This window comes from Argentina silus, assembly GCF_951799395.1.
Source record: "Argentina silus genome assembly, chromosome: Y".
NCBI lineage: Eukaryota > Metazoa > Chordata > Actinopteri > Argentiniformes > Argentinidae > Argentina > Argentina silus.
The window spans coordinates 20,165,032-20,175,188 of NC_139654.1; the positions used below are offsets into that span (position 1 = coordinate 20,165,032).

At 47.4% G+C, this 10,157-nt stretch overlaps 1 protein-coding gene across 3 annotated transcripts in view; it reads left to right on the top strand.

Annotated features, from left to right (window-relative positions):
- LOC310824280 (Golgi-specific brefeldin A-resistance guanine nucleotide exchange factor 1-like) overlaps positions 1 to 9,282 on the top strand; it is a 136,926-nt gene extending 127,644 nt beyond the window's left edge. For 2 of the 3 annotated variants that reach the window (XM_083697154.1, XM_083697155.1), the window contains exons 10-11: positions 5,924 to 6,112; positions 6,303 to 9,282. In XM_083697154.1, coding sequence (XP_083553280.1) covers positions 5,924 to 6,112; positions 6,303 to 6,547 — 434 coding nt within the window. In that variant the 3' untranslated portion in view covers positions 6,548 to 9,282. The remainder of the gene's footprint in view (positions 1 to 5,923; positions 6,113 to 6,302) is intronic. The other variant, XM_083697156.1, reaches the window with a different exon arrangement.
- Positions 9,283 to 10,157: the final 875 nt, after the last annotated feature.

Below are 10,157 nucleotides of genomic sequence, written 5' to 3' on the forward strand. Positions count from 1 at the left end.
AGTATATATCGGCCATCACCCCGGACAGAAGAGAGAGCTTTTTCAGTTGTTCATTCATGCTCGACAAAAGCTGTCAACTTTTGACAATGTGGTCGGGAAATCCTCTTCCATTATTTCTCTGTTGTTGGTGTGTTTGGTAGATCACGCTTCTTCAGTTTCCATGGAGGATGATACTCGTCGTGTGCATTTTGTGAGTGGTGAAGCCTGTTCTCCAGTCTAAGTAAATTAGTTTAATCTTGTTTAAAGTCAGTGTGCTCTTCGTAGCTTGTGTATTTTGCTGTGGCTATCCTGCCGGAAGCTCTGGGGCCTAGTTTCTATTGAAAGCCATCTGTTTGAAGCCAATTGCTGTCAATCTCCAGTGGGAGGGTGTTACGTCCCCACATGCGTGTGGTGTCGTTTGTCTTTGTTTTTCCCCCAGGTATTGGTCCATCCCCCCTGTCAATAATCGTTTCGTCCGTCACTCCCCCTGTTGCCCTTCGACCAATGGGTTCACTTGGCGGCATCCATCAACCAATTAGACCATCGTCCGTCTCCGTTTAAAACTCCCGCGCACTCTTCAGGAAGGGAGGGGTGTGGTAGCATCGGTTAGCAGGCATTGTTTCAAGTAATCTCCTGCGTGGGAATCCCAAAAGAGATTCTCACCGATCAGGGCACTAATTTGATGTCACGCACCCTCAAAGAACTGTATGGCTTGTTGAACATCAAGGCGGTTCGAACCAGTGTCTACCACCCGGCCACTGATGGCCTTTGTGAGCGGTTCAATCAGACCTTGAAGTCAATGATCCGGAAGTTTGTGCACGAGGATAGTCGGAATTGGCATAAATGGCTAGATCCCCTGTTGTTTGCGGTACGGGAAGTCCCCCAAGCTTCCACCGGGTTTTCCCCGTTTGAATTACTCTACGGGCGTAAGCCCCGGGGTGTCCTAGACCTTCTTAAAGAAAATTGGGAGGAAGGGTCTAGCGACAGTAAGAATGAGATTCAATACGTCCTGGACTTGCGCACAAAGCTCCATGCCCGAGGGGTTATCTCGCACGAGCATTTGCTGCAAGCCCAGGAGCGTCAAAAGCGACTGTACGACAGGGGAAATACCCTACGAGAATTTAAACCGGGAGATAAGGTGCTCGTACTGTTACCCACCTCCAGCACGAAATTACTAGCGAAGTGGCAAGGGCCGTTTGTGGTCACACGTCGCATGGGGGACGTGGATTACGAGGTAGTCCGCTCGGATAGCTTGCAGGTGTATCACGTAAATCTCCTAAAAAAATTGAACGACGTGGTCACTGTTGCTCTGGCTACAATAATTCCAGAGAGAGAGGAGTTCGGCCCGGAAGTCCCAAAATCAAAATTTAGCACTCTGGTCGGTATTAATAACCATCTCTCTGCTAGCCAGGCCACGGACGTTGCAGATTTGTAAGCTAAGTTCGCCGACGTGTTCTCTCCCCTGCCCGGTCGGACTATGCTTATCGACCACCATATAGAAACGCAGCCGGGTTTAACGGTGCGCACGCGTCCCTATAAGGTTGCCGGTACACAAACGAGACATTGTGTGCAGGGAATTGGAAGCCATGCTGGAGCTGGGTGTGGTCGAGGAGTCCCGCAGTGACTGGTGTAGCCCCATCGTGCTTGTTAACAAGCCGGATGGGTCTATACGGTTCTGTGTGGATTATAGAAGGGTTAATGCGGTCTCCAAATTCGATGCCTACCCGATGCCCCGGGTTGACGAGCTCTTGGACCGGCTTGGCACGGCCAAATATTTTACGACATTGGATTGTACGAAGGGATACTGGCAGATTCCACTCTCGCCGGTATCCCGGGAGAAAACTGCATTCTCCACTCCGCTCGGCCTATTCCAGTTCACGGTGCTCCCTTTCAGGTTGTTCGGAGCCCCAGCCACTTTTCAGCGCCTCATGGACCGCATTCTGCGGCCGCACTCTGCCTATGCTGCGGCCAATCTGGATGACATTGTCATTCACAGTGACACCTGGGCGCAGCATGTGCAGAGTGTGGCGGCTGTTCTGCGGTCCCTGAGGCAGGCGGGGCTGACGGCCAACCCGAAGAAGTGCGTGATCGGGCGGAGGGAGATCCGGTATCTGGGGTACCACTTGGGTTGAGGGGAGGTGCGGCCGCAGATTGAAAAGGTCATCGCCGCCTCTCCACGGCCCAAGACTAAAAAGGAGGTGAGGGCCTTCCTGGGGCTGGCTGGCTATTACCGGCAGTTCGTGCCGGGATTTTCAGAGCTGGCCAGTCCCTTGACGGACCTCACCCGGAAGGGTGTCCCGGATCCGGTCCAATGGTCAGGCCAGTGCCAGGGGTCGTTCGAGGCCCTTAAGGGCGCTCTTTGTGGAGAAACGGTCCTGTATGCGCCTGATTTTAACCTCCCTTTCTCCCAACAGACCGACGCGTCGGATAGAGGGCTGGGAGCAGTGCTGACCCAGCGCGTGGAGGGGGCTGACCGGCCGGTGCTGTACCTGAGCCGCAAACTATCGGAGAGGGAGGGTCGGTACAGCACGGTGGAGAAGGAGTGCCTCGCCATTAAGTGGGCGGTCGGCGCCCTCCGCTACTACCTGCTGGGTCGCGCATTCACCCTCTATTCCGACCATGCTCCCCTCCAGTGGCTCCACCACATGAAGGATGTGAACGCGAGGATCACCCGGTGGTATCTCGCGTTGCAGCCCTTCAACTTTTCGGTCGTGCACAGACCGGGGGCGCAGATGGTCGTGGCAGACTTCCTCTCCCGTGCAGGGGGGGGGGAGTAGGCTGTCGGCCGGCGTGTCCCCGGCCTGTGTCGGGCGGTGGGGGTATGTGGGGGGACATGCAGCGTTCGGCCTGTAGAGGGAGCTACAGGACCGTGGCCAGGGTTACGTCAGCGAGGCTCCGTTGCACACCTGTTGCAAATGAAGCCTCGTTGACTAGATGGTTTAAGATGTGTGTGCCTCGGCATTGGATGGAGGAAGTGTTTGGAGGACTTTCTAAAGTAAGAGGACTATATGACAACCATTTTTATAATAAACGGGACATTCCCTTACCACCACAACTGCGTCCGCCTATCTGTGAGCAAGGGACTTGTTACAATCACAATGTGCTTTCTCCCCATTCCTGTTATTTTATCTCGCAGGAGGACACACCGACACCTCCCCTCGCAACCATTCCAATCTAATCTACCCACCATGCTCAACTGACCACGATCTCACTGTCGCGGGAGGACTTTGGAACTGTCAGTCAGCGGTCCGGAAAGCAGAGGCTGTCTTAGCCTATGCCTGCTTCATGTCTCTCCACTTCCTTGCCCTCACAGAGACATGGATTACCCCGGAAAACACAGCTACTCCGGCAGCCCTCTCTGATGCCTACTCCTTTTCTCATTCCCCCAGACATTCTGGTCGAGGGGGAGGAACAGGACTCCTCACCTAAGTGGTCACAAAATGTCTTTCCCCTGTCACACCTGTCCATATCCACCTTCAAATTCCATGCTGTTTCTGTCACCTTCTTCACATTGTTGTTATCCATCGTCCACCAGGTCAGCTTGGCCACTTCTTAGATGAGATGGATGTCCTTCTCAGCTTCTTCCCTGAGGACGGCACACCGCTCACACTACTGGGTGACTTCAACATCCAGTTGGAGAAGCTTCACTCTGGAGTACTTGACCTTCTCTCCTCCTTCGGCCTTACCCTGTCCCACTCTCCTCCGACTCAGGCAATTGGCTCAACCTTGTCTTCACCAGATCCTCCCATACCTCCAACCTTACTGTTATCCCTCTTCCATTTTCTGATCATCATTTTGTATCCTTCTCCCTTCCTCTCAAATCCTCCCCCTCCCAGTCAGTCTCTACCCACACTGTATCCTCTCGTCTCAACCTGCGTACCCTCTCACTCACCACTCTCTCTTCCTCTGTCTTATCCTCCTTACTCTCTGTTGAATCCTTCTCCCTTCTATCCACTGATGCAGCCTCCTCCACCCTCCTGTCCACTCTTTCCTCATCCTTCGACTCTCTCTGTCCACAGACCTCAAGGCCGGCACCATCTGCTCCACGCGCTCCCTGGCTGTCTGAAACCCTGCAAGCTTGTAGAATAGAAAAACTGGCCTCCCTGATGATCTAGAATCTCTTTCTCCTCCTCATCTGCATCAGCTGCTAAAGCTTCTTACTACCATTCCAAAATTCAATCCTCTGCCTCTGACCCAAGGAAGCTGTTCTCCACATTTTCCTCACTCCTCAACCCTCTCCCTCCTCCCTGTCTGCGGATGACTTTGTCACCTACTTTGAAAAGAAGGTTGATGACATTAGCAGCTCTTTCCCTCTACCTCTCGCCAACACTGCTACCTCTCCTCCCAAACCCACTGCACTACACTCGGTCTCTGGTTTATCAGATTTTTCCCCCCCCCCCCTGATGATATTCTAAAACTGGTCACATCTTTTGGTCCAAACACTTGTGATCTCTCGCCTTGACTGCAGCAACGCACTCTTGGCCGGTCTCCCCGCCTCCACCATCAGGCCTCTGCAGCTCATCCAGAATGCTGCCGCCCATCTGGTGTTCAATCTCCCCAAATTCTCCCATGTCACTCCCCTTCACTGGCTCCCGGTAGCAGCTCGCATCAGATTCAAGACCCTGGTGCTCGTCTACCGGGCGGCAAAGGGAACAGCCCCTCCATACTTGCAAGCAATGGTCAGCCCCCAAACCCCTACACAATCACGCCGCTCTTCCACCTCGGCTGGCCGCCTGGCACTGCCACCTCGACGTGAATGCAGCAGCCGTGCTACTCGGTCACGGCTTTTCACTGTCCTGGCGCCCCGCTGGTGGAACGAGCTTCCCACTGCTGTCATGACTGCAGAGTCACTACCAATCTTCCGCCGTAGATTAAAGACCCATCTCTTCAGGCTACATCTTAACGGTCCCTCCTAAAGACCTCTTCATCCCCACTACCCCTTCCTTCTTCTAGCATTGTGAATGCCAATAGCCCCTGGTCCTACCATAGATTACTTTTTCTTATGATGACTGGATCGATGATTCACTAACAAATGTAAGTGTTGTAAGTCGCTTTGGATAAAGGCGTCTGCTAAATGCCATAAATGTAAATGTGGAGCTCAGAACGACACCGCTACCATACCTGTGACAACCATGTTTGCAGGTCAATCTTCTATGTGTGAAAGAATGAATTTCGTTAAATTAAGAACTTATTCTTGGGAGAGGAGTGGGCCTCGGTTTTCAGAAGAGATAAAGTACTACTTGAGCTACAAAGCTTTCGAGAAACGGACCCCTGTTCCGCACACTGGACCTGCTTCTTACAAGCCCCACTTTGAATGGGTTGATGGTTTTACATAATATGAAGTACCAGAGAGAGTGGTTAACTGGATTCCCACAGTCCTTGAAAGTCATTGAATTTTGAAAAAATATAAATAATGAAAGTCCTAGAAAATAGACAGGTCCTTAATGTCCTTGAATCTTTTCAAATGAGTGACCTACAATTCTCAATTTGGAGCACCAGCAAAGAATGGTGGTGTCACCACAATTAGAAATGTACATGCTCAGTAGTACCACAGAAAGCTAAATGCCTCCTCTGTAGTATTTTACACCATATTGGGCCATGTCAATTCGCCATTATCACTTTGAAGACAAAATTCAAATGATTGCCCTTGAAAGTCCTTGAATTTGTGCAGGTAGCTGTGGGAACCCAGGGTTAAGATTAGTGTAATCTCCATTTACAGAGAAACAAAGATAACTAGTTATAATTAGGGCCAGGAGTGTTTCCTGATCAGGAAAAACACTAGGGCCCCACTTATGATAGACTTAAGACCATTGTGATGCTCAAGCCTTCTTTCCATATGACACTTAATCTGCTCTCTATTTTGTTACCTTGTTTGAAATATTGGAAATGTATGTTAAAATTCACTCCCCTCATATTTTGCATCAGATGTATTTTGCCTTTTTAGACACCTTGACATCAACTGCGGTGTCCATAGATCCTGGCCCCATTGCCCCCGTTGAGCCTGCCCAGCCTGCTGCCCCAGCCTCACCACCTCCAGCCCAGGCCCCTGTGCCAGTGCCAGCCTCCCCCGCAGAGCCAAAGAGCCTCAGCAGACCAGAGTCACCCCAGGAGTCAGCACCACCTAGTGCCAACGGTAACCACACAAACATGGCTACTACTCACAGTTGAATTGTTGAAGTTGTACTCACAATACACTGTATTTAGATTCTAGACTTTCAAAGCAGCATTTGTAAGAGATGATGATTTTGGGGGTTTATTTTATTAGTAGAAAGGCAGACTTTGTCTGAATGACATTCTACTTCACAAAATGTTTTCTCTTCCAGGAGCAGACAGATCATCTCCTGTGCCCCCGTCGACTCCCTCCATGCACACCCCAGGGAAGATGACCACCTCTCAGGTCCCCTCACCCATGGGCCTTATCCTGCAGCCCCTGGCCTCCCCCCTGCAGGTGGGCGTGCCCCCCATGTCCCTCCCCATCATCCTCAACCCCGCTCTCATTGAGGCCTCCTTCCCCCTGCCCACTGCCCACCGGCCTTCCGACCCCGCTGACACCTCCGAGGTCAAATAGAGCCACCTGTACCCAGTCAGTCCCCCTCAACAACGTGGCTGTCTCCTCTGTCCCTGTGTGGGGAGAGTCAAGTAGACAACCCCCAGTGCAGCTCTGACAGAGAGAGACCCTGGACCACCATGGTCACCTCTCTAACAAAACACTTAACAACAGACACATCTAGCTTTGAACTCATCTAGCTAACATCCTCTAATCAACGAGACCTGCTGTCCTTCAGTATTCACATATGTCAGAAGATTCATATTTATGAGGTATACAGTACATGTGCTTCATGAATATTTAGGACAGCACCTTTTCAACTCAATTCCATGTGTTTTTCGACTCTCGACATCAGAGCCAAGAGTTTCAACTAGAGAATACAGAGTTGAGTGCGTTGTTAGTGATGCCTATACGTACTTAATGTTCATCTACAGTTTCTGACGGGGACAAACATTATAGTGAATGACATTTAGGTACTGCATGTTGTTTACTGAGTAGGATGTACAGAGATGAATTTTACTCCAGTCGAAAGTATCAGGGCACTGTCTTAAAAAAATAAATAAAAAAAACAGAGAAGCAATTGTATCATTTACTGTTTTATCATACCACTGAGGGTCGAAATTTAAATGTACAGTAATAAAAAGCATACATAGTTTAAATTTCCAAAAGAACATTTGGTTTCTGAGAGGTTTCTGAATTATATTATATGATTTGTCTATCTTGTGACGACCAGAGAGGGAGAAACTGGACTGCGCATTGTTGATGTCACAAGCCTGTCAGTTTCATAGAATTACACGAAATTACCTTATTTGCCCAAGTGAACAAAAATATTGTATGTATTTTCTGATAAATTTCACCCCTTCTCCCATATTCCCCCAAGAGAAACAGATAGTTTAGTTTTTTAGTTAAGTGCACGGTAAGGCTTCAAAATGCAGATTTGAGATGCTGCTACTGAGGACACTGGTGACTTATCTAGAACATTCCAAATGTGTGCACTGTTCTGTCCTGAGCAGTCGATTGGCTGTGTTCTGTGATGGTGGTCATTTTTGTTTATGGATCAGGTTAGGTCGGGGAGTTTTATAGGAAGTTCTTATGAGATTATTTAAAGAGTACAGTATTTACTTTTGTCGTGTATCATTTGTCACGTTTGTAACTTGCATACCTTCATTGTGGCCACTTTGGAAAACAATCTATAAAATTGACTTGAGCCAGATTCCATAGATAGAAATCAGTAGATCTGGGACAAGCAGTCCTTGAATTCCACTGTTTAATTTCAATTTACAAATGACATATGTATGGTCCAGAGCTCTGGATTTTTTGTTGAAAGACAAGAATACTTGATCCTACTTGACATGGCGAAAGTACAGTCTCTCTTCTTTTTGTAAAGCAAGGAGGAATAGGGGTATAGGTTGAAAGTAAGTGACATGAGGGGAGACGTAGGTCGAAAGTCAGAGACTTTCCTAAAAATGGATACCCATGCCTTATGTAAGAGAAATCGGAATCACACTGCAGTCTGTGCACCAACACAACACGATGAAGTGGTGCCCCTTGTTGAAGGGCCGTTTCGTCTTTTTGTACGCAGTATGTTCATTTGTTGTACTGCATTATTAGATATATCTGGAGCTAATTCTTGAATGAACAGGAAATTACAGGAATATAATGTGTGTATGTACTATTTACAATGTAATAAATATAATGTAAATACATTGGTTTGGTTTGCCTGTGCCATGTTTCATGAGTGAGAAAATATTTTTCTCCATGTAGAATAAGATCCACTCCAGAATCTTGGCGCATTTTACTTTGTTGTACTCAAATCTTTGAGTAAGACCTCTGGTCTTATTCCCACAGTATTAAAAGGGATGTTCCACTTCTTTGGAAATTGTTGCTGGTTTGGCCCTGACCTTGGATGTAGCCTGGACAGTTGTTGGTTACATATTTTCCTTCCTTAGATACTGAGTAGTCATATTTCGGCCCCATTCATTCTGGAAATATGTCCAAAACACGTTGCAGGCCACTCCAATCCACTCATTATGACAGAATCCCTCTCTGAAAACTTTGTCGGCATCATTTTTCTGAAAAGTAATTTTATTATGCTGAAATACACTTTTGCATTTTCCATGTCATTGTTACATAATGCTAAATTGGAGTTACTCTGGTTAGGCCAATGGCCACTGGTCTCCCATGTTGTCCTCAACACACGTCTACGTATGGTTAAAGTGTTGTGTGTTGCTTTGAAACTGTTAAATTGGTTATTTTGTTGATACTCTTCTCATTCTTCCTATGTGCATTTATGTGGTGGTGTGTGCTAGATAAAGGTTCTGTTAATAGGCCCCATTCATTCTTTGAGCATTGATTACTTTATCTTATGATGACTGATGGATAGATGATTCACTTACGTAAACAAATGTATTTGTTGTAAGTCGCTTTGGATAAAGGCGTCTGCTAAATGCCGAAAATGTAAATGTTAATACAGCATGGCATAATCGTGACCAGGTTCTCCCATTTAATGTCCAATGTTCACATACACCGTTAACGACACGTAGAGTGAGTCACCAGCTTCAGATATTGGCCTGAGCGTAAACTCCTCGCAATCCGATTTATCTTAACTTGAGGGCATAGTAAAATAGCATTTTGGGTATTCTTAATGAAACTAGGATCCGATATGATCGATTGTCTGTCACACAGTGATGAGCATGTATTGAAGTATTGTCAATCATTATTAACCATGAAATATCTTTTGGAGTCAGATATAATGTAATGTTAACTTGTGTGAATTGGTCATGTGACCACTCGTTGAGTTCAATTCATCATGTCCATAACCGTTTGAAGTAATCATTGGAAATAAATGTCTTACCTGTCCTCTATTCTTCAGTGTGTTTTTTTTTTTTCCAATTCTTCACTCAGTATCAAAAGGAAAATATGTAACTAAAAACTGTCAGGGCCAAACCAGGAACACTTTTTAAAAAGGTGGAACATCCCTTTAACATGATCGCTGACTGTGCTGAGTTAGTTTGGTGAATTGACCAGTGGTCATCATAGGTAGTTGAAAAGTGAAAAATCCTTAGCAATGTTTACACACTGTCTATACTTACCAACTACTGCCCAAGCATGTAAGCTTCGTATTCTGAAAATGTGAAGCATTTACCTGTGAGGGGACTCTACCAGGTTTTATAGTGCCTCAAGCCTTTCTGAACCTTTATTTGACCATTGTTGCGTAAACATTGCTACGGCGGCCTCTACTGAATTCCATGAGTCATAATTCAGTGGGCTCACCGGCCAGTTGGGAGTGAAGGGAAGGCCACAGACTTGAGTTTCTTCTCCTCTGCGGCAGAGAGACAGTTCTTGACTGTCTTCTCCAGCTGGTCCTCACATTTCTCTGAGCCCCACTGGGGGATGTTGCAGTGGATCACAAAGCGGGCCGCCATCCCATTGGCCTGACTCGCTGCAACGACAGGAGGAAAACACGAAACATACACTCATCGGCCATTTTATTAGGTACACCTTGCTAGTACCGGGTTGGACCCCCTTTTGCCTTCAGAATTGCCTGAATTCTTTGTGGCATAGATTCAACAAGGTGCTGGAAACATTCCTCTGAGATTTTGGTCCATATTGACATGATAGCATCACGCAG